Genomic DNA, 24,624 nt, shown 5'->3' on the forward strand with positions numbered 1-24,624 from the left:
TCTAGAACTTAAACCACTAGAGGATTATTTCCCAGAACTTAAAAATAAAACTGTCAAGCTCAGTTTACGCAGTAGAAATATAAGAGAAGAATATCCTCACTTTTTACACACATACCCGATTTCCCCTATTTCCTTTTTCTCCAGATGACCCCGGGGCTCCACGATTACCCTAGAAAAAGAAAAAGAAATATACAAAGAAGTTTTGTACATCAAGTCACACCAGAAACTTTTTTCACGTAGTTTTACATTCTAGCCAAGAGCAGAAAGTTTCTTTACCATCTGACTTGTATGTGACAGAGTAGATGCCCTGAACAATCCTTCCTTTGAAAAACAGTATAAAATTCCAGATAGCAAAGTTTAAGATACTCCACATACATTCGTGAGCTGATAAAGAACAAGAGAAATCCTTCGAGTTCAGAGTAAAGAGAGGGCGCCTGGGTGGCTCAGGTCATGATCCTCGAGTCCCAGGATCAAGTCCCACATCGGGCTCCCTGCTCAGCGGGGAGTCTGCTTCTCCCTCTGACCCTCTTCCCTCTCGTGCTCTCTCTCATTCTCTCTCTCCCAAATAAATAAATAAAATCTTAAAAAAAAAAAACAAAACATAGTAAAGAGAAAGAAGAAATCCAGAGAAGTAATAGCTATTGGCTGTCCTCAGGACTTCTGATCACTCCGTGAATGCAATGTGAAAAACCAAATCTCATCATTTATTTCGAAGTGATCTCAGGAGGACATGCCACCAAGTATGTGGCAGAAACAACCTCAACGCAGGCCTTAATGACTTCTCACAGATGAAGTTCATTTAAAAATGAATTTAAATCAAAAGTCACAAAAGAGGGAAAAAAGGGAAAAAAGAAAGAAAAGAAAGAAAAATTTTTAAAAAGGAAAAGGAAAAAAGAGAGAAAAGAAAATCAAATCAAATCAATCAATCAATCAAAAGTCACAACACACATGAGGGAGACACCATGAGGGAGAAGCCAGCAGAAAAAACAGGCAACAAAATCAGATTTGTAATGACTACAGCTACTGGAATTATCATATGCAGAATATAAAATGAGTATATTTCATACATTTAAATAGGTTTTATAAAAAGAATGAATAAAATAATATGCAGCTGTTAAAAAAGAGACCAAGCAGAATTGAGAAAGAATCAAATAGAACTTCTTAAAGTGAAAATCAGAATAATTGAAATTAAAAATCCATCTGACAGGTTAAATGGTATATTAAACACAAAATACATAAGATTAGTGAACTTGAAACTGGAGAAAATACTCCGAATGCAGTACAGAAAGACAAACAGAAAATTTTATGAAAGAGAGGTTAAGAGACACTGATGATAGCATAAGGTCTCACAAATTTCTAATTAGACTTCCACAAAGAAATAATAGAGAAAATGGGAAGGATAAACATTTCAAAATGAGAATTTGCTAAGGAGTTTCCAAAACTGACAGAAGGCACAAATGCTCAGATTCAAAAACCTAAAAATCTCCAAGCAGGATAAATAAAAAGAAACTCACACCTGGACACATCATATTGAAACTGCAGAACTCTAGAAAGAAAGGGAAATTTTTAAAGCAGCATATTTTTTTAAGATTGCTGACAAGAGTAACAACAATGAGCTTGATGGATAACTTCTTAATAGCACTAATGAGAGACAGAAGACAATAGAAGCCAGAAGACTATGAAATTCCATTTTCTAAGTGCCGAAAGAAAATTATTATTTCCCCAAGAACTTTCTTTCAAGAAAAATGGTAAAATAAAGAGATTTTCAGAGAAACAAAAACCAAAGGAGTTTATAAACTCCATTAAAAGAAATTCTAAAACTTGTACCTGAGGCAAAAGAAACAAGATCTTTCATGTTCCTTTGAAGGCATCGGCAAAAGTGACAAATATGAGGGTAAAGCTGGATAAGCAATGACTAAGTAAAACAATAATAATAACAATATCTAATTGATAGAATTGAACAAAAATAAATGGGAATAAGATACTGGACAATCACATGTTATTATGGGAGGCAGTTGATTAGAGCTACGTTTCTAGGGTCCTTATATTTTGAGGATACGGGCAAATAATAGATTAACTTTAGGCACTGTTGAGTATGCATGCTAACATTTCTAGACTATTTCATGGAAAGTATAAATAGAGAGCATAAATACCAAGCTAGTAGAGGAGAAACATAGAAATGAGAAACTTTCTATACCTGTTCCCCAACCAAGCCGTCAACACCTTCATCACCAGGGCTTCCCTGTGGAACAAAGGGAGATGTAACTGGTAGAGAAAAGAGGACCAGGTGTACGTGCTTATTGCTTTGATGTTAATTTCCTTGCTAATATTTGTTTTTATTTGGGAGAAAGAAGAATCTAGACCTTCCAAAGTGACATTTATATACTGCATTCATATATTAAGAAACAATGATCATTTTCATTCCCAAAATAGTCACTAGCATTATACACGGTTTTTCCTGACAGTTTTAGGCTCCAGCGAAAAAGATAAGAAAAAAAAGAAACTCAAATTTTGAGTGGATAGAAAGAGGGGCGCCTGGGTGGCTCAGTCGTTGGGCATCAGCCTTCACTCAGGTCATGATCCCGGGGTCCTGGGATCGAGCCCCGCATCGGGCTCCCTGCTCGGCGGGAAGACTGCTTCTCCCTCTCCCACTCCCCCTGCTTGTGTTCCCTCTCTCGCTGTCTCTCTCTGTCAAGTAAATAAAAAATTTAAAAAAAAAATTAAAGAGAAAAAAAGAAAGACTTTTTTTTTTTTTTCAACTTTTGCACTGGGAACAAGTAGTAACTCTTTCACAAGACTGAAAGAAAATTTCCCACTGGTTGTCTGCATGTTAAAGATGGTCCTCTTGTCATTGGCTTTTTTTAATTTAAAAAGACTGGCAAATATGCCTGAACTAATTTGCATAATGGAAACTCAGGCGATCTCAGATTAAGGAGGACTTAAATGGGAGTGTATCCATATGTATGTATTTGGGGAGACTTACCATTAGAAAACTCCTTAAGAATAGAAAGCCTGAAGCTAACTGGATAAGAGTAAAAACTGGCAGCTGCAGAGTGACATCTCATCAAGTATTCCATTGCTTCCAACTCATAGGCCCTTTGTTTTGCCAACTACATCAGAATGACAGTTATATTTATTATAGGGGTGCCTGGGTGGCTCAGTCGGTGAAGCATCTGCCTTCAGGTAGGGTCATGATCCCAGGGTCCTGCCCTGAGTTGGGCTCCCTGCTCAGCGGGGAGTCTACTTCTCCCTCTGCCCCTCCCCCTGCTCATGCTCTCTCTCTCTCTCCCTCCAGCTCTCTCTCAAATAAATAAAAATAAAAATCTTTTTTAAAAAACCATATTTATTATAAAGCATCTTTTGGGGGAAAAAAAGTCCACAGTTTCACAAGCCAAATAAAACGCATATAACCATGTGTGGAATAGTTGATGTACTCCTACTATTGGTACGAGGACATCAAGTTTCAGGCACTTTTTTGTCAGTCTGTCAGCTGTCAGTCTCAGACAGCTGCGATAGTGCCTGAAAACAAGCACACCAAACTCGCAGACTAAAATTATGTGATATATTTGCCACGGCCATAAGGGTGAATCAGTGGTACCAGGAGACATGAGTAAAGAAGCTCTATCAGCCCTTGTTGTCTTGTTCATCACTTTGTAGACACTGCCAAGGATTATGTGGGGAACAGAGTGAGTACCTACAAAAATATTTTTTGAGTGCATGAATGAGCGAATGGGTACTTTGCCTCTGAATCTGAATGTAAAGTCATTCCCTTACTGTGCCAGGTCCTTTCCTACCAGCCCTGTCCTGGCATCCATCTCCCATTTGATACTCACCTTGACGACCACACCTTGAATTCAGGACCAATGCTTCCAGAGCGTCACGTGACAAATACGGTGGCTCAATTATTATAGATAATTATACATTTTCATATATGTCCCTGCCTTAAACCATTCATTAGCATGGCAGTTTGGCTATTAACATCATCTGACATTTCCCCTTGTCAAAAAGTTTTAAGTCCCACCTCACTCAAGCAAAGGAAAAGCAAGTGGACTCAGTACTGTTTCCTAAAGAAATTGCTCTCCAGTTTAAGCAAGAGGAAGGAAGGTCACCTACCTTCTCTCCTGAAAATCCTCTTGCTCCCTAAAGTTAGGAGGAAATAAAAAAAAAACAAACTGAGCTTGAATAAGATTTTTAAACCTTCTTTCACTTAGGACACCATATATTCCTGAATTCCAAGAAAATGCAATTAGTAGACCAAAATGAAGATTTCTTCTCCAGTGACTATAATCGCTGGAGACATCACAGCACTCTGATTACTACCGCTTCCCTTTGCCTGTGACTTGGAAAAATTCCTATCGGCAACTCCTAACGTAGTAGGGGTGAGTAGAAAATGGCAATGACCTGCCACTTATTAATAGCACAATCATATTTTTTCAAACAAAAGTGAGAATATACTGTCTAAGAAGCATGAGAAGGCTCCCAGGAACAACAGGACAAATTAATTGAAAGAGTAACTTGTTAGAATGAACAGAATATGGTTGCTATGGTCAGAAAAACCCTCTATAGGACTCGGAGATTGTGGAGAAAATTTTCTGGCCTTATTTAAGGAGAGTCTCTAATCCTGGAAGGTTAAGAGACATTTATGAAACCACTGAAAAAGAAGCCCTACCCGTTATTTCTTTAGGCTTTAAAATTTCAGTATTCTCAAACCCCCTTCCAACTGCCAGCGCTCAGCAGGGTCTACTTCTCCCTCTGCCCCTCCCCCTGTTTGTGCTCTCTCTCTCTCCCTCCAGCTCTCTCTTAAATAAATAAAAATACTTTCCTGAGGGCTTTTTCTGGTACCAGAGCCTGTCCACATGCAATGCAGCTCAGAAGTGCTGGGGAATTAATACCCACTGGGAGCAGCTTGCAAATAATGCCTGATAGGATTTGGTGTATAAATACCCCAGCTCTCTGCCCCCTTGGATGGGACAACGTTGAGGTGCACGTTCAACACTGGCTCACACAGTTCCTCAGCAGGATTAGGCTCCGCCTACCCACAGTGGTAATCTAATTGATGCCATACCCTTTTTAGGTCACCTTCCTTCCTTAATTTCTCTCTTGTCTTGCTAGTATTTACTGAGATCCCCTCCCAATAAACTATTTGCACTTGATTCCTTTTCTCAGGCTCTACTTCTGGGAAACCCTCAGTCTGAGAAAAAGCTAAGAAACTATGCTGAAGAAGTAAAATGTTCCTCAAACTCAAGGGATAAAACAGGGACAGCGAAAGAATTCCACAGCTGGAGGTTTACACTCACCTTAGGTCCTCTCACACCTGGGCATCCTTCCTCACCTCGGGGTCCAGGAAGGCCCTGAGGGCCTCTTTCTCCCTATGGAATAAAGACACACATGGAGACAGTCAAGCAACTATCTCCATCATCACCCAACCGATTTAAATCAGCAACGATGACCATCAGAATGACTAACATATGACACTGTCCTTACAACTACTTCTATATCTTCAAAGGCCTGATCAGATTACCTACAAGACAATCACAATGTCCATCGGTCAACTGCCCATACTGATAACCCCAAATCATACAAATCCGAATTATCTATATTTTTGATCAAGTCATTCAAGCCACATGGGCAAAACTTCAGTATTCAAGCAAACAGAAGGTGTGTCAGAACATTTCCTTCTGGCAGCTAAAATTAGATGAAGGTTTCCTTGTGGTTCTGCAAAGAATCAACCATTATTTAACTCTTTCTCTTCTAGGTGAACTCCTGTCCATTCCTAAGGTATAGATCATATGTCACCTCCTCCTCTAAGAAGCTTTTTCTATTACATTGTGTGCTATTCCCTGTTTCTGTGTTATATTGTTTCCTGATACTTGGAGAACTTCTAGGAGACAAGGACAATGTCTCTTTTATTTATCTCTAGGTTTGCAGCCCTAAGTACAGTGTCTGGCACACAGCGTACATCCAATCAGGATTTGAAGAGTGACTTCCTAAATTATATTAGTGAATATAACCTTTGATCTAGGTATTGGATAGGGAAGGGAATGGTAGATATCATGCCTTTGCCAAATTGATTAAATGTAAATTAGAAAGTACTATATATCCCATGAGCTTTCATCAAGAGGGTCTACAAATGTAATCTCACTTTGATTTAATGAGGTTGGATGACTTCACAACATAAGCTGCCTGGGATAGTAGAAGAGAACACACTAAAGTGAGAAGCACTTTGGATCAAAAATGAAAGGACCTGGGTTCGAGTCCTAGTTCTGCCTCCACCTTGCTTTTTCCTCCATTTATAAAATGTGGATCTTGGTAATACTGATGCTAACGATTCATAAGATCGTTGTATTGAATGCATGAGAATCTGTACTGAGAGTACTTCATGGGTGCCTGGGTGGTGCAGTCGGTGAAGCATCTGACTCTTGGTTTCGGCTCAGGTCATGATCTCAGTGTCGTGGGATCGAGCCCTGCATCAGGCTCTATGCTCAGCATGGGAATCTGCTTGGACTTTCCCTCTTCCGCTGCCCCTCCCCCCTGCTCATGCTCGCTCACGCGTTCTCTCTCTCTCAAATAAATAAATAAAATCTTAAAAAAAAAAAAAAGAAAGAATGAAAGAAAGTACCTCACAAATCATACAGATTGGACAAGTGAGGTGTTTTGTACTTAAACAGCAAGAGATAACGAGAAAAGCACAGGTTCTGGCATCAGACTGACAGGGGTCTGGGCACAACTCCAACCTTCTCTATCTGACCTTTTAAGTCACTCTCTCTGAGTTTTGAACTCCACATCTATGAAATGAAAGTATTAGCGCATATCAGTAGGATTGTCACGAAGATGAAATGTCATAATGGGTACGAAATGCCGAACGCAAAGCCTCACGTACAGTAGATGCCAAGTAAATGTCTATTTTCCCCCCTCTTCCTCATCTGTCTGCATTTTTAGGTTCAATGTGTGGTGTTTAAGTTTCATCTGGAAAATTTAATTTTAAGATATCGCTTTACTATTTTGTACTACACAGTGTTACCAATCATGAATAATTGGTTATTGCCTTCATTAGGAAAGAGTTGCTATATACAAAACAAATGTCCCTAACAAAGGGACACAAAGGGAAAATTCTTAAAGTTTATTTTTAACAAAACAAAACACTCTTAGGATGGCTATTATCAAGAACAAAAACAAAAAGAAACTAGTGTTGTTGAAGATGTGAAGAAATTGGAACAGTTACGCACTTTCCATGGGAATATAAGAGTTCAGCCGCTGTGGAATACATATGGTAGTTTCTCAAAAAAAAAAAAAAAAAAAAAAACTAAAAATGGAATTACCATATAATCTACCAAATCTACTCCTGGGTATATACCCCAAAGAATTGGAAGCTAGGTCTCAAAGAGATATCTGCACACACATATTCATAGCAGCATTATTGACGACAGTCATAAGGTGGAAGGAAGCCAAGTGTCCATTAACAGATAAATTGATAAAGAGAAAGGGTCCTTATACACACAACAGAATACTATTCAGTCTTAAAAAGGAAAGATATTCTGATATGCTACAATATGGATGAATCTTAAGGATACTCTGCTAAATGAAATAAGCCAAAAATACAAATACTGTATGAACCTACTTAATGAGGACCTATTTTGGTCAAACTCATAGAGACAGAAAGTAGAATGGTGGTTGGAAGAGACAGGCTGGGGAGACGGGGTCATCAGGAATTAGTGATAATGAAGACAGGGTTTCAATTTTGCAAGATGAAAAGCATTCTGGAGATGGATGGTGGTGATGGTTGGCAACAACATTAATGTACTTAATACCACTGAACTGTACACTTGAAAATGGTTAAGATGGTAAATTTTATGTTATGTGTAGTTTGCCACAACTAAAAATTTAAAAGAAAATTGTGCAGAAAAAGAAAAAAACCTACTCTTATGACTTCTATTCCCAGTTTCTAAAGTTTCAGTTACTATACATACATAATTAGGTATGAGTTTTCCCAAAATTACTCCTTGGGAAAAAAGATATTCTTAAACTTGAGTTTTCACAAAGTCCTCACAAAGATTCTCATATTTCAGAATACTCTCTCCATTGCTTAACTTTGAACAGCACAGTGTTGACACCCAGTCAATGTTAATATGAGATTATTTATGGGATCCTTATGGATGTCACCTACCAGATCAGTTAAAAAAGAAGGAAAAAAGGAGGTAAAGAAATCTAACAGAGATAATGTATTTGTCGTATTTGACAGTGAGAACTCACAATTTCAAATGTTAGATGTCATGCAAATAAGATTTTTAAAAATCACTTTTCAAAGCAATAGAATTCATGATTACACTGTGAAGACCATAAAAATATTCTCACAAGAAAAATGAGGCAATGGGTTTTTGAAACTGAAAATAAATTTTCAATGACAGACTTTATAAACAGACTTAAAAAGCAGTTTATCTTAGAGATGCCTGGGTGGCTCAGTTGGATAAGCATCTGACTCTTGATTTCAGCTCAGGTCATGATCTCGGGGTCGTGAGATCGAGCCCCACATCAGGTTCCATGCTGAGCATGGAGTCTGCTTAAGTTTCTCTCTCTCTCCCTTTCCCTCTGCCCCTCCCCCTGCTCTCACTCACTCTCTCTCTCTCACACACACACCCCCACAAAAGTGGTTTATCTGAAACAATTTAGACAGAAGGGAACACAATATACTCTAGAAAACCAGGGAAGGTGTTTCCAAAACAGAGCTCCAGGAATGTTGGGAAAACTGATATAGAAACTCCATGGGAAGAATTTGTAATAAAATTATTTGATAAAATATGAGAAAGAGAAAAAAGCAGAATTTCTTATTATATTACTTTACATAATGAAAGACTTTAAAATGTTCATGTGTAACTAAATAAGTTAAATATTGTAAGTAGAGATTTGTCACCTATATCCCTCAGAGTTTATATAATCCAATTGGGCAAAAGCATTTTTTAGAATGTTCTCATGAGAAAACAGGAATCACCCTTTAATGGGTACCTATGTCAAATTGTTTTGAAAAAAAATTGGGCTTACAGGGTTTTTCATTCAGATACTAAGCTCTATCCTGTTTAAAAACTGGTCTCCCGCTAGTGGTTTAAAGCTATCAATTATAGCCATGATTCTGTGGAAAGAATAACATGATCAAAAGCTGTTCAAATGCTAGGCTGGTTCAAGTTATTTTTGAGAAATGAGAATAATAACAGTAATATCTTATTTTGTAGATGAAATGAGGAAATGTATACAAAATGTTTAGCCGTGCATCCAGCACATATGAAGTTCTCAACAAATGTTAGCTAGTTTTATTACTACTGAAGTTACATTACTGTTTTTGGGGACCCTAGATAATCTAATTTGATATATAAGGCTTTGATAGGTAACCAATGCATATTTAAACCACCATCTCATACTAGGTACACTTAAAAAATATATAGAATTCATGAGTCTGGCAGATTGTCTTTTCCAAAGATGGCCACAACAAAATCTACAGTGCTCTTCTGGATATGATCTTGCCACACCCCCATCGAGAAGAAGGGTCTAATCCCCATCCCCACCCACCTTGAATCTGGTCTGGAGTTAGTGACTTGCCTGTACCCAATAGAATGTGACAGACAAGTTACCACGTGACTTCTGAGGCTCCCTCAGAAGCTTTGGGCTTCAGCCTTGGTCTCCTGGAATGCTGCTTCTCAGGACGGACTGTCTGTCCCTGGTGGGTGCTCCCTCTCAGACCCAGCTGCCATACCTGTCCTTGGACCACTATGGCCCATCCATCTGCCATCCCAGCCAAACTCCAGAGCAAGAGAGAGGAAGTCATCTCTGCAGTGGGTCCTCCAGCTGCCTGGTCAGCCCAACTGAGATTTCAGACACCTAGCAGAGAGCCACCCCCTCTTCTCTTCTTAGTTTCCCCACCCCAGAGTCCATGGATATAATAAATTGATTGTTGTTTTACACCACTGGGGTTTTGCAGGGGGTAGGAGGGGGGGTCGGGGGAAGAGGAGTAATAAATAACTGGAACAATGAATTAGCTCTTTGTTGTTATATGCTTTCAATTTGAACCTACAAATTATAGCCCCGTTCTGAACCTGCCATCTGCAGAGAGAGGTCTCAGCCATTGGGCAGACCAATCTACCTGCTCTGGGGGAAACAACATTAAAAGTCATTCAGGAGACAACATATTTTACAGTCACCTTCTCTTGTGAGAAATGCAGTAAAAAGAAAACAACACCAGACCCTAGAGCCATTATACACCACACGCAGCTCCTGAGGACTTGCAGAGGGTCTAGTCCAAACTGAGATGTGCTACGGGTATAACACACACAGGATTTCAAAGAGAGTGTATTTCTAAAAACTATCATCCATTTTTATATTAGTTACATGTTGAAATAATTATCTTTTGGATAGACTGGGTTAAATAAATTACTAAAATTAACTTCACCTATTTCTTGTTATTGTCTTTAAGATGGCTACTATGAAATTTTAAATTATATAAACGTATATATATCACTCACATCATATTCCTAGCTTTGTACTAGAGAGTCTTTATAAACCATCTTGGTTTCAGGATGTTAAGACAGTGGAGAAGGAAGACAAATTTGTCTCTTACTCTAGACGGACAAGGGCTTGGTTTATATTATTTGTCTGGAATTGGTGTCAATGATCCTAATAGGTTGGTCAGACTCTAAATTATTCTCTTAAATTTGGCCACGCTTATTGAACCATAGGCCAAGCAGACAGAAATAAAATAACACTTATAGGACATTTTAAAACATCATAAAAATGGAAAGGAATATTTGCACCATACCTGAACAAAACAGCAAATACCCACAGCCCACACTTCTGAATGTATTTCTAACATCTAAGACTATAATTGCTGAGGCAAAATAAAGAGAGAAAAGTTGAGCGATTCTCCCACAAATATAATCAAAGAAATGAATTGGCTTATATAGCTCCCAACAGCTGCATTTCTTTTTCTAATTTCTGCTGATTTTCCAAGTTCCAGCAGCCTAAATATTCAAAACAGTAAAACAATGCTCAACTCCAAGGGGGCGATGAGAACGTTAAAGTTTGGATATCTCAGCAGTTTGAAAAGTATGGTCCAAGGACCCCCAGGTCCCCAAGACCCTTTGGGAGGGGGTGCTCAGAAAATTAAAACTACTTTCCCAATTACACAAAGATGCTATTATCTTTTCTTACTCTTATTCTCTCCCAAGTGTAGAGGAGAGTTTCTAAGAGACCACAAGCAAGTGTTCCACAACAGACCCAACACAGAAGCAGACATATGAATCCAGCTACCTTCTAATAGGACAACTACTGAAAACATGTAAAACAATGCCACTCTTCTCACTCATCTATTTCGTTTTGGAAAAGATAGTTATTTTTCATAAAGGAATGTGTCATTTATATTAAGGGCTTATTTTTGTTATTTGGGAGTAAAATAAATAAATATTTTAAAATTCTTTCCATTTTGGCTCAGGTCATGATCTCAGGGTCATGAGATGGAGCATGGTGTTAGGTTCTGCACTGGGCACAGAGCCAGCTTGGGATTGTCTCTCTCCCTCTGCCCCTCCCCTCCCTCATGCACGCTCGCTCTCTCTCAAAAATAAAATAAAATAAAATTCTTTCCATTTTAATTTCTAACATGGTAAATATCATTGGATAGAAACTATATCAACAGAAGCTTTGATGTCCTCAATAATCTTAGAGAGTGTAAAGAGATCCTGAGACCGAAAGTTTGAGAACCAGTGGTGTATACATATCAGCTTTAAAATAGACACCTGTGGTAAAGTGGTTTTCCACAACTTAAAATTAACTGAAAACCAAGACATTTACGAATCCTTTTGATATTTTATGTTGTAATAAAGACGGGCCCTATTGCATTCCAGTCCCTTAGCTAGCAATTCTCTCTATAATATACATTTTTCCCCACAACCAATCACACGATGGCTAACTTTCCTGTGCCCAGGGATATATCCAGGGTTGTAAGCAAACTTTTGGTGAGTAACTATAACTCTATCGCCTTTTTGGTCATTCAGGAAGGCATCTGAGGGATCTTGTTACAAGAATGGCCTTGGTTCTCTTCAATTTATTTTGTTAAATCACTTACAAACATAGCTACCTCGTTAATAGTAACAAAGTACCTGCAATTCAGCTCACGATTAACAACTACTGTTACATACATACTCATTAGACACAGACCACATTTTCAGTTATCTCAAATTCAGGTTAAAATGACCACCCTTCATCATTAAACACCTTTTAGAGACTATATTTTTATAAAATTTGTACACCTAACATTTGTTATAACAAATAGTTATTTTTATATAGATATTTTAAACCCATTTTAAATGGCATAGATGAGAAAAATTTTCATGACTTAAGTGCAATTAAGTATTTCTAATATTTGACCCATTTTACTATATTCCTTCAAATAAAAAAAAATAAGATTCAGTACTTACATGTCCACCTTCTTCACCAGGATGACCAGGTAATCCATCAGCACCCAGCTTTCCCTGAGGAAAAAAGAAATCAAAAGAAATAACTTGGATTCTAAATTCTTTTCTTAAATCTACATAAAATAAAAATTGTTATTAGTAGGGGCTTTGGTGGCTCAGTCCATTAAACGTCTAACTCTTGATTTCAGTTCGGGTCATGATCTCACCATCATGAGATTGAGCCCCACATTGGGCTCTGCGCTCAGTAAAGCTTGAGATTCTCTCTCTCTCTCTCTCCCTCTGCCCCTCCCCACTTGTGCTCTTTCTCTAATAATAATAATAATAATAATAAATTTTAAAATTTTTTTAAATTGTTACTGATAGATACCTTTGTCTCACTGAGTTGACATTTTATTGAGAATCAACTAAATGTTGAGCACAATGTATAGGGACATGTAGAAACAAATATTTTTGGCCTGTCTTAAAGTGAAAACTTGAAATACCTGTTTGTCTTAATAGTTGGCATGTCAGCCTGTTTTTATTTTTCCAAAATATCGTTTTAAGCCATTTTATTCTGAAAATCCAAACCAAAACTAGTTTCTAGTTAAATGTTTAAGGAACACTTCTCCTCTTAAAGAGATCTTTGACCTTGTTTTTCAAAATGTCAGTAAGCAAAGGTGTTACCGTCCATGCTACTTATGAGAAATGGTTATTACTGTATGACTCAGCTGTTTAGTCTCTTCCAATCTCTTTCTCTTCCTCTTTTTTACTTCTTAGATAACACACAAACCATTTCCTCTCAGGGAAGTTTGGCTTGCCATTTATAGCCAGATGTGTTTCTTTAATTTAAAAATGGTAAATAAGATATGGGAGCCATATACTCTTTGGGATCAACAAAGACATGAACATCAATACAACCAACCACTGAATTCTTACAGACATAAAGAGCAGAGAAGTCAATTATTCAAAACAGTCCCATCTTTGACCTTTGAGGCAAAGTCCTTGAGTTGCATAAAAACATATCAAGAGATTCCCAAGCTTGATTTCCTGATTCTCCAGTCTGATACTTAAGAACAACGCAAGGGGGAAAAAATCTAATGCTAAGGCATAACCTCAATTTTTCTCAAAAAGTCATTATATACTTTATACTGTTCTAAATCAAGATTGATCTGCAAAGTCAGTAAGAGCTCATTCCAAAAACCTCACAGAAAACCTTACAAAGAGAGAATGGGAAAAGATGGGCAAAGCCAATGGGTTTGATTCAACCTTACATGAGGATTTGGGATGATCCCGCCATCATAAAGCTGTAGTTCATGTGTGAAGGACACCTCATGTCCCGCAGAACTGAGGACCATTTTTAATGAGATTTATTCTCCCTTAAAAGTGGGACCTGGTAATTTTGCTATTGCTTCACCATGGAGTTAATAGAGAGATGCAAAGTGACCACTCGTGAGTCTTTCCTCAGAGTTTAATGCTATAGAATAGAACATCAGCTCGGAGGGGAAGAGGCAGTGACCATTGTAAAAAAAGCAGCTGGTGCGTAAGGGAATATTTTGTAGACAAGTGAAAACCTCTGTGCGGTGGTTGAGTATGTGAAATTTGTCTGTGAAATTATTTGTCAAATAAATGACAAATAAATAAATGTAAGGAGACAGCATAATACAGTAGAAAGAACGTGAGCCTTGGAGTCAGATAGTCACAGGGGCTTAAATCACAAAGTGCCTCTTGGTACCTGTGCGACTTTGGGGAAGTAATGTTCCCTCTCTAAGCCTCTATTGCAACCTGTGAAGTAACATTGGCCTCAAAGGTTTGTTAGAGGGTAGAATTAGCAAAGGTGTGTTAAAGACAGAACACGGGGCTTGGTATGTAGTGGGTGCTGAAAGGCCATCTCTCTCCCAGCACCATCCATGTCCAACAAATTCTCACCTTGCTCCCAGGGTTTCCACCATCGCCCTGGTACCCATCTTCTCCAAAACACTTTATATATATATTGCAGCATCTTCTTTCCACAATTGTGTCCTGAAAAGCAGAACTCATGTAACATGATTTTTTTCATCTGTGTTAACCTGTGTCACATTACACACTAAAGAGACCAAATTCCCTCTGGGTTTTTAAAATTATTAGAATGAATAGACCTAGTGAAGGATGGTGTTAAAAAGAAAAAAATACTTACAAGTTGCTTCAGTAAGATGCTTGGGAGGGATGGCAGTGTGATGCTCAGAGGTTGATTATATATGAATCCTCTGCCAAATTCTAGCTCCTGGAGCTCTTCTAATTTATGCACACCTTCCAGGCCAATAAAGAGGAGCCCAGAGAATCCTTCAAAATACCAGCCGGTCGGAGATTTACTTGCATGTCTTTTGAACGCTCTTTGTCCTGGCCCTAGATATTCATGCATCATCCCACCCTTCCTATATCCTTCTTGTCTCAAACTGCATTTCTGACCAATGAAATGAGAGCAGAAGTGACATGTGTCACTCCCTACGAGAAATTTTCAGAGCAGTGCATAATTTGCCCCATTTCCTGTCCCCTGCCACAGGAACAGACCCTCTTTCGGCCTAGGTCCTTAAGTGATGAGAATGAGACTCAAATGAATGGTCATAAGGCATAAGATAAATATATTCTTGCTAGTTTAAGCCACTGGGATTTGAAGCATGAGCTCATCCTACTGATGAAGGCACTAAAAAATCATGTGGATTTGCCCACATAATAGAGAACAAATGGACAAGGACACTTTTCAAATTGGCTAGAAATCACCGTTCATAGAATTTCAGAATAAGTATTTGTTAATATTTTGAACAGTAAATTCACACACACACATACATACATACATCAGCTTTTTGCTATTTTAAACAAGCTACTTAACAATCTTGTGGTTAAAAGTTGTTTACATGTTCTGTATCATATGACCTCACTGATATGAGGAATTCTTCATCTCAGGAAACAAACTGAGGGTTGCTGGAGTGGGGGGTGGGGTGGGAGGGATGGGGTGACTGGGTGATGGGACACTGGGGAGGGTATGTGCTCTGGTAAGCGCTGTGAATTGTGCAAGACTGTTGAATCTCAGATCTGTACCTCTGAAACAAATAATGCAATGTATGTTAAGAAAGAAAAAAAAAAAGAAGAATGTAGCAGGAGGGGAAGAATGAAGGGGGGGAAATCGGAGGGGTAGACGAACCATGAGAGACGATGGACTCTGAAAAACAAACTGAGGGTTCTAGAGGGGAGGGGGGTGGGAGGATGGGTTAGCCTGGTGATGGGTATTGAGGAGGGCACGTTCTGCATGGAGCACTGGGTGTTATGCACAAACAATGAATCATGGAACACTATATCTAAAACTAATGATGTAATGTATGGGGATTAACACAACAATAAAAAAAATTTTTTTTAAAAAGTTGTTTACATGTTCTTAGTTATTCCTTAAAATAAATTTCTAGAAATGGAATGCCGATCTAGCACGTAGGCAAAGTTTGCCGTCTTTTGTCAAATACTTCAAATTCCCTTCCAGAAGATTCGCAACATTTTAAACTTCCTATGTGGTAAATCCAGTTGGGAGCAAGTTATCACAGCAGGTATTCCAGCACATTGTTAACCAACGGAAAGCATCATCTCAAGAGGAATATACTGAACATACTCTACGGAGAAGGGAGAGGGGTACAGGGAGCTTGAGTTGCTGCTTATTCATCTTGAGTTTGCCTTAGAGCTTTTATATGACACGAAGTGCGAACAGAGGAGCAAGGGCACATGGCTGTAGCTGGGGGGCCCTGAAATCCAGCCAGCACACTACTCTTCAAGCCAGGTGCCCAGGCACAGGGTCGCATCCACCCAGAGCATCGGCATCTTGTTCTATTTTCACAAAGGTGCCATATAGACTAGTAGCAGCCCTTGGGGGATGAAGAAAGAGGAAGATTGGTGAGCATAGGAGGAAGGAAGGGCAGTGGGAAAAGCGAAGCCCAACTTGAGGGTGATTCCAGAGTTTAGAAAAAAGAGACGTACGGACCCCTTGGTAGCCTGCAAGAGCAAATGGCACCCATTCATCATGAAGTAGGAGTTGCACATTCAACCCTCAAAAGCAGATGCCAGGCTGATAACTGGTCAGTCCTGTCTCAGTCAGAGTGACCCTCGGTCACTGTCAGGGATATGGGACCCTGGGTTCTCTCAGCCCTGATTGATACAAAGCATCAGCCTTGCGGGCACTGAACTCCAACCACCTGGGTTAGTCTATGGAAGGCTTAATGGAATCCAGCGCCATCTGGAAATGTGAAAGAGCATCTCGGTCCCTGTGGGAAAAACAGCCCTCCCAGGGAAACTATGAGCACTTGCCTTTGCTGCGGAGAAGCTCAGATGTTATCTTCAGTCTCTGGAAATTATCATCCAGTCCGTCTGTAAACACTAAAAGGACCTGTTGTTTATGAGAGAGAGGAGGGTAGAGGGGAACAAGGATGGAGGGGAGGAAGGGGAGAGGGGAAAGATAAATGCTGGAAGTTGCACATTTTGTAACAATGCAAGGATAAGCTTAGCTTTTCTGGTTGTATCCAGTCTTTCACCCTGTCTCATTTCACCCATTTGTTACTTTATTACACATTCACTTTTACTTCAATATCCCCAAGGCCCCCTGCCAAAAAAAAGAATTTGAACCAGCTTAATGTGTTCCCTTAAAAATACCTTCCAAAAATGGTCTTACAATACTCACCTTTATCAGTGCAAAAATAGCAAAATTTTGATGCATTTTTATAATTAAAGTGTGTCACCTTTATTCACAGAAAATTTTAATTTAAAAGTGAATTCGATATTTTAAGAAATAAATCCACTGGATGCATGATGGAAGGAAAAACTAAAGTAACTTGCAAAGTTTGGGGATGACATTTCCTAATAAACATCACATAAGATCTTTTCATTTCTGTAGGCTTTAGTGGGTATGTAGTTCTTGGGCTCCAGGAAGGGAGGACCACTAATAGGCCATTAGCTAGTTACTAAAGATAGTTCAAAGTGCTGACTGGAAAAATAATGGGCCCTACCCTACATGACAATCAGTGATCATAAGGAGCTAATATCTTCCAAGTTGTCTTTGGAATGAATTTGCACCATGGAAGAATCTGGATCTCTAAACTGTGAGCAACTTGAGGGCAGGGATTTATCCTTTTATCTCTACTGGCATTATTTAGCCCAGAACCTCTAGGGCTTAGTAAATATTTGTTGATTGAATGAAAACATATCCCTTGCTGGTCTTTACTGAGTAAGATTATGGTTTTCCTCTATGTGAAATCTCCAGTGAAGAACAGTTTATTGGCCTCCGTTACAAAAGTCTTATCCCTCCCACCCTGGCAATTGGTGCCATATCATGGGTTCTCAGCATTTATTACCTTCACTTTAGCAGAAGACAGATGGATAGCATGATCTCCCAGGGACTGCAAAAAATCCGCATCCATATAGTTGCTCGTGGCAGTCTGATGAATTAAGAATGTCTGAATAATATCATCACTATACTTTTTAAAGCCTGAGTCAAAGATAAGCTGGCCATTTGAGCCAGGGACCAAGTAGCGGAACATCAGGTTGAGGCCACCGGGAGCACCACAGCTGATGTTGGAAAGCAAGGCCAATGGTCGCATCACCTCCGGCAGTAACCCTTGAAGTTTCTGCTGAACTTGCCTTGCGGAAGTGGAAATATCAACTCCTACAGACAAATCTATGTCGCATCCTTTGAAGGTGGAAGAGAAGAAAATCAAATTAGTCATTTATACATGCATGACTGAGCCCAGAAGACATCGGCCAACCCTGAAAGAAGAATCTCCAGCCAGTCCACAGAAATGGAAGCTAGACAATGGCAGTGTGTGTTTAATTTGGTGGATGGCAAAGCTAACTGACACAACATAGAGTGTTCCATACCTCTGTTCCTCTGTACAGCCTATTCCCTCTACCTGAAGTGTCCTTTCCCCTCTCCTCCATCCCAATCTGGTTAACCCATACATGTCCTTCAAGTTCCAGTTCCAGAGAACCACCCCCCTCCCTAAAGCCCTCTCTGACTCATGTCCCCAGGTCCTCAAGTTGACTTATTAAATGCCCCTGTATGTCCATGCTACTTTACTTGGACTTCTCTCCCACTAAATAAAGATTCCTTCATAGTAGGGATTACATCATCTTACTTTCCCAATACCTAATAGAGACAGATGCTCATTAAATGTTTAATAAATGAATAAAGAAGGGAATATAAATGAGCCTTGAGTCTCTTTCAGCACATGCTGTACTATTTCCTTCTTCCCCGAAAGTTTCTTTTCTTATTCACCACCTCTGCATATACCTTATTTCAGGGGAGCATATTACAAAAGATCAAGACTGACAATCACTCCCAATTTTCTGTTTCTTCTACCTGAAAATTATTAAGCCCTCCTGGAAGAGTGTTGTGAGAATTTGAAAACCCACTGATCTTTCAGGCTATACCCACCCACTCACTGGTGAATAATAAGACCGTGCACAAAATTCCAATGGGGAGGCAAAAGTTGGTCACAAATGCACCTGAATTAGAATCTGGACAAATGACTTAAAATGTAACTTAACAGTCATAAAAGGGCCACTATTATTTACTTCTGGACAACAAGCATAACTCTCAATTGTCCGGGGCAAGCCAAGACATGTGGACATTTTCTCCTTAGACCAGCACACACTGGAGTATTTGGCTCGGAATCAATAAAAACAAAACTGCAGATTTTAGGGGACAAATTTGAAGAAAATAAATAAATACTGGACCCTTTACCAGTGAAAATGGTCATAAACTATGTCTTAAAGTTTCTCAGGGATCTGAGATCCAGGGCTGAGCCATGAGTTTTCCATCCCCTAAATAATACACTCTCTGCTAGCTGGCCAGATATGCTTCCCGAATTGCCAAGACAGAAAATGCCTTCCTCCCCTCCTTTCATATAAAATATCTTGGTTTTGTTTTGACTTTTAAATCTCTAATTGAAATTCACCAAAAGGAGTTTTCACAGATATAAATCCCATTTCTACATCAGATCTCATTTCAGAAAAAAAAGGAATTTCCTTTCTGCAATATGGTATGTTATTCCAACATTTCTAATTTACATTTTCCCCCAGGGACATTTTCAGCTGGCTTTATTCTGCAAATGCAAGAATATGCAAGCATTTTTTTCCCTGTTAATGTAGAGGGTTGAACCTTGCCAAGTAATCTCTAAGGTCTTTATGATTCAGCTTTATGATCCTAGAATTCTGGAATTAATTAGGCTCCAGCCATTATTGAGGTATGCAGCTGATTTTATCAAAAAATCAAAAGACAAAGCTGAAGATGAATGTAAATCTTAATTTACTATGTGGTACAAAATAATCTGAAAAGAGAAGCTGGAATCCTGTATCTTTTCTCCTGCCTGGAATAATACCTAGGTACATATAAACAAACAAACAAAAATGGACTTTGACTCCTGAAAAATCTGAACTACTTAATGCAGGACAACCCACAATCATGCTTACTTAAAAAATAAATTCACACATCCACTCTTTTTGATTGATTTCTGAATTCACCAAGGACATGGCAAAGTGATATCGTTTACGCAGTATAAACAAAAATATTAATTTAATACTCTAGAAAATTGGCTCCAGCTTTCAACACCAAGGTTCTGGAAAGTTCAAACCCTGACTCCCATTATTTCCCATCTACGTTTCTTACCTCTTTCTTGCTTTTCTCATCTGGGAATTAGGTATCATAGTAATAGTATCTGCTTCACATGGGGTTGGTGTAGGAATGTTGGGCTTTATGGGTTTCATTATACACTCCTTTATATGATTTCATACTATACTATGCTTTATTATACTATACTACACTTTACTATGTATTACTATACCATATTATACCATTGTATGCCATCCGATGACATTCTATACTATATCATACTATATTAAACTCCTCTATACTATACTACCCTTCGTTATGCCTTACAATATCATACCGTACTGTACTCTACTACACTACACTTTACTACACATTATAGTATACTACCCTCCTACTCAAAGTGTAATTTGAGTACCAGTGGGATCAGCATCACCTGGGAGCTTGTTAGAATGGCAGAATCCCACCCTGACCTACTGAGTCAGAATCTGCATTTCAATAAGAGCTCCAGGTTATTCAAATGCATATTAAAGTTTGAGAGGCCCTCTTATGCTCTACCATGCTATACCAAAAAGCAATGTAGAACAATATCTAGTACACAGACTCTAGATCCAGACTGCCTCAAGTTTAAATCTCAGCTGTGCTATTTACTTGAGCCAAATAACCTGATTTTGTTGTGCCTTAGTTTCCCCAACTGTAAAATAGTATCTATTTAATAGGGTTATGTGAAGATTAAGTGTTTTAATATGTGGAAGCCCTTGGAATAGCCCCTGGCACAAAAAGGGACCATCTAAAGTTTAGCCATTCTGATTCTATTGTGATTGTGCTGGAGAATCTCACTCCCTGTGGGTAAGAGGGAGCGTTGTCCATGAAGATATTCTCCAGGTCAGTTCCGCATTATAAGGCAAGTCTTGGGGGAAGAGCAGATGCAGACTGTTGGGCGGAAGAACACCTGTCTCTGGACCTTACTGGTTAGGATAAAAACTTGAAGAGATAAAATGGGGTTGAGGATGTCCTCAGCCACATGAAAGCCCCTGGCAACAAAGTAGAGAGGCCTCTGTACAAAGCCACATAGAAAAAAAACTGTGTTCTAGTTCCTAAGAGCACCTATGTACCTGATATTACTCTCTGCTTCTATTTCCCTTCTGGTATGCCCAAATCTTCAGTAAATTGTGTTTACATATTCCAGTCTGGTTCTTCTATCTACACGGAATAAACCTAAGAGTTGTAAGGACTTTCTGGAGGCAGGTTCTGAGAAGGTTCAGGCCCCTGGAGTCCAGAGTGGTGACAGCCATGAGAACAATTGAAAGAATCCCCAGGGGAAGGTGAACCACAGCATCCAGGGTTCAGGCCCGCTGTCCTCCCCTCAGGGTGACCCTCCCTCCCTCCTCCAGCTAGAAGGATCTGTTTTATTTTATTAAGAGAGACAACAGCATCCCTGACACTTACGATGGGCTCATGGATCAAATAACAAACCCTCTGTCACTCACCTTGCGGAATGCAAACCTTAAGAAGAATTTTCTTCTCCAAGTTCTGCAGGGACTCAAAATTCTCTTCATAGTACACTTTCTGCGGGTCATCAGTAATCTGCAAAAGCTGAGCACTTTTGGCTTCTCCCACCCCAATGGCAAAAATAATGATGTTCCTGTCCCTGAGAGACTTGGCTGGCATGACCACGTCATCCTGGGCAACCCCATCAGTGATCACAATCAAATACTGATGAACATTGGGTCTCCCTCCTCTTGAACTGTCAAAAAAAGGCAGAGTGAAAGTCAGGGCTTTCCCAGTGCGGGTGCCATCATTCATCTGCTGAACATTTGAGATGGCTCTGTGGATGTCCGCCTTTGAGGAGTATTGGTTGAGCCTGAATTCTTCCTGAGGAGTTGAGCTGAACTGCAAAAGGCCAATCTGAATTTCATCAGCACTAATATCAGCTTGGTTCACCATTCTCTTGACGAATCCCTTCATCTTTTCAAAGTCTTTTGGGGAGATGGATTCCGAACCGTCTATCAGGAAGATAATATCAGCTTGCCTATTCTTACAGGCTGGGGACAAAAGGGAGAACAGAACATTCACTCAGAGTCTGAAACCAATTAATTATAAGTCCCCAGGGACAGTCCAGGGTGGCATATATACAAACGTGAAAATATTTTTAAAGGGGGTGGGAGAGGAAGTCAATGAGATAAATTTTCTGTGACCTAGCGCAAAGGAGACACAGCTGTATGATAAAGATAGAATCTAACCAGCTTGCTTCATTCCAGGTCATAGTCACTCTATCCAACATTCCCTTTTGGACCCCAGTGAGTCCACACTTTGAGAATGAAGCCTATTTAATTAGATTCAATACATACACTTGCAGGGAAAGAGAGACTAAAGAAACAACTCTTACTCTCTGAGGAGCAGATGTCCTGTACCACATCTTGTTGGATGGCCTTCAAGGAATCAAACTCAGGCGTGAAAAACGTCTTATCTTTAGCTATCTCCTTGAGCTCCATAACATTAGCATTTTTTATTCCAATAGCATAAATGATGACTCCTTCTCTCCTCAATGCCTCTGCAGGCTCAGCCACCGGGTCCTCAGATTTACCATCAGTGATGATTATGAGATACCAAGGCACACCACTGCGGGTGGTGTTCACAAAGACCTGAGCCATGCTGCTCAAGGCCTGACCAGTCATGGCACCACCTTTCCTCTGCTGGATGTCATCAATGGCTGCCTTCAGTCCTGACACACTGGAATACTGGTTGAGGATAAATTGAATATCAATGCCATCTGAGTACTGAACAACTCCAAACCGTACTCTGTCAGGCCCAATTTGGAACCTCTTTATCGCCTCATTCATGAATGTCTTCATTTCGAGAAAATCATCATGGTTGATGCTGCTAGATCCATCAACAAGGAAGTAAATATCGGCCTTCTCAATGTGCACACAGTCTAGGCAATAAGAAGAAGGAGCGACCCATTAGAACGGGGTGCGAGATAGCACGTAGCCAAAGCTATTCATCCTGACCCCACCCATATGCTCTCAGCTCTCATTATTCCCTTGAGAGCCAACAGCTTTCTACTGAAAGCACCTGTGACTCTGGTGAGGGATCTTGTTTGACCAGAAGCCTGATCAGCCACACAGCAGGCAGGCCGAAATGCCTGAGAGTGAGTTTGGAAGCAGCCACCAACCAATGACTGAGAGGGGAGTAGTGGATACGTACCCAGCTCCCTTGCCCTTTGGGTAGGACAACTCTGAGGTGAACTCTACACAATTTCCCTGAGTCCCCAGCAGAACTGAGCCCCAGATGCCTACAGCAATTACCTGCTCACTAATTCAGCCTCTGTTGGTCACCTTCCTTTCCTTTCTCAAATCTCCACGCCCTTCCTTACCAGTATTCCCAGGGGGCACCTCCCAGATAAATCACTTGCATCCATATCCTTGTCTCAGAGTCTGTTTCTGGTGAACCGCATTTGAGACATGAAGTAAGTAGTACTTGGCATTTCTCAAATGGGGAAGTTGAGGACAAGCTAAAGTAAAATATCAGGACGTGTTTGAAGCTAGGAGTTATCTGAGTCCGCGATATTCCTGTTTCTCATGCAAGTCAGACTTCTTAAAATATGGGCAAAAGAGTACACTTTCTGAAACTTAATTGATTTAATATAAACCCTTCTGTTTTAAATGAGCCTTACTTAAGTGAATCACTGTGTATTAAGGCTTAGACTCCAAAGAGCAAAATGGCTCTACATATAGATCCTTTCTCAACCACTTAGTATCCAGGCTTGCCCCTTTGCCTCTCTATTTCCTAACCTGTCAAATGGCAATCTTAACACCTACTCAGTAAGATTATAGTGAGGACGAAACAAGATCATAGAAAAACAGCAGAGCTGAGTATTAAAAATTAATGATTAAGATCACCCATTGTCACATAGCAGAGTCCTCAAAAAAAAAAAAAGACACATAATTTTCTCCTTGCACCTCTCAGAAAATGCGGTCCAGCCTTGTGTTTTTAATCTCTAGACTCCCTTGTCCCAGGGAAGAATCAAGAGCTTTTCATGTTTCCTGGTTGAAAGGGAAGGGGTCTGAGGCAGCAGATGGGCTCCCTTGGTCAGGCCTTTCGGTTGGGAGGACCTTGGTCTGCGTGATACGTAGGACAAACTTACACTTTAAAAGTATTTATTGTTTATCTGAATGAAGTTCAAATGTAACTGGGCATCCCACATCATATCTGGCAATCCTACCCTAGCGGGGCAGGCATTGGAAGGGGGTGTGACTTGGAAGGGTGTGGAAAATAGTTATCCACCTCTCTGGTAGTGTTTGTTGAATGCTTGGAGACTCGAGGGGGAAGTTATAGAAAAAGAAGGCAAAAATTCAGACCTTACCTGAAGCCATCACCCACTGATAACAGGTAGATGCCTGGCCCAAGTCTGAGAAAAAGACCACTGGGCAGGGAGAGGCATCTCTGGAGCCAGCCCCATGCAGCAGTGGTCCAAAGCAACTCCATAGCAGCCCAGGGCCTTTGCACGGTCCAAAGGATCCCAGAGCCCTGAAGAGCGTCTGGCACTACACATTCATGCCAATCTTGGCAGATGGG

The 24,624-nt window shown here is 39.9% G+C and overlaps 1 protein-coding gene across 1 annotated transcript in view; it reads right to left on the reverse strand.

Moving 5' to 3' along the window:
* LOC118535891 (collagen alpha-4(VI) chain-like) overlaps nt 1-24,624 on the reverse strand; it is a 90,052-nt gene that overhangs the window by 50,454 nt on the left and 14,974 nt on the right. The window contains exons 6-16 of the mRNA XM_036092516.2: nt 22,436-22,981; nt 21,537-22,091; nt 17,795-18,129; nt 16,755-16,833; nt 14,605-14,750; nt 14,358-14,450; nt 12,456-12,509; nt 5,298-5,369; nt 4,114-4,140; nt 2,198-2,242; nt 116-169 (exon numbers count right to left, since the gene is read on the reverse strand). Coding sequence (XP_035948409.2) covers nt 116-169; nt 2,198-2,242; nt 4,114-4,140; nt 5,298-5,369; nt 12,456-12,509; nt 14,358-14,450; nt 14,605-14,750; nt 16,755-16,833; nt 17,795-18,129; nt 21,537-22,091; nt 22,436-22,981 — 2,006 coding nt within the window. The remainder of the gene's footprint in view (nt 1-115; nt 170-2,197; nt 2,243-4,113; nt 4,141-5,297; nt 5,370-12,455; nt 12,510-14,357; nt 14,451-14,604; nt 14,751-16,754; nt 16,834-17,794; nt 18,130-21,536; nt 22,092-22,435; nt 22,982-24,624) is intronic.

The sequence above is a fragment of the Halichoerus grypus genome, chromosome 1, assembly GCF_964656455.1.
Source record: "Halichoerus grypus chromosome 1, mHalGry1.hap1.1, whole genome shotgun sequence".
NCBI classification, from domain to species: Eukaryota; Metazoa; Chordata; class Mammalia; order Carnivora; family Phocidae; genus Halichoerus; species Halichoerus grypus.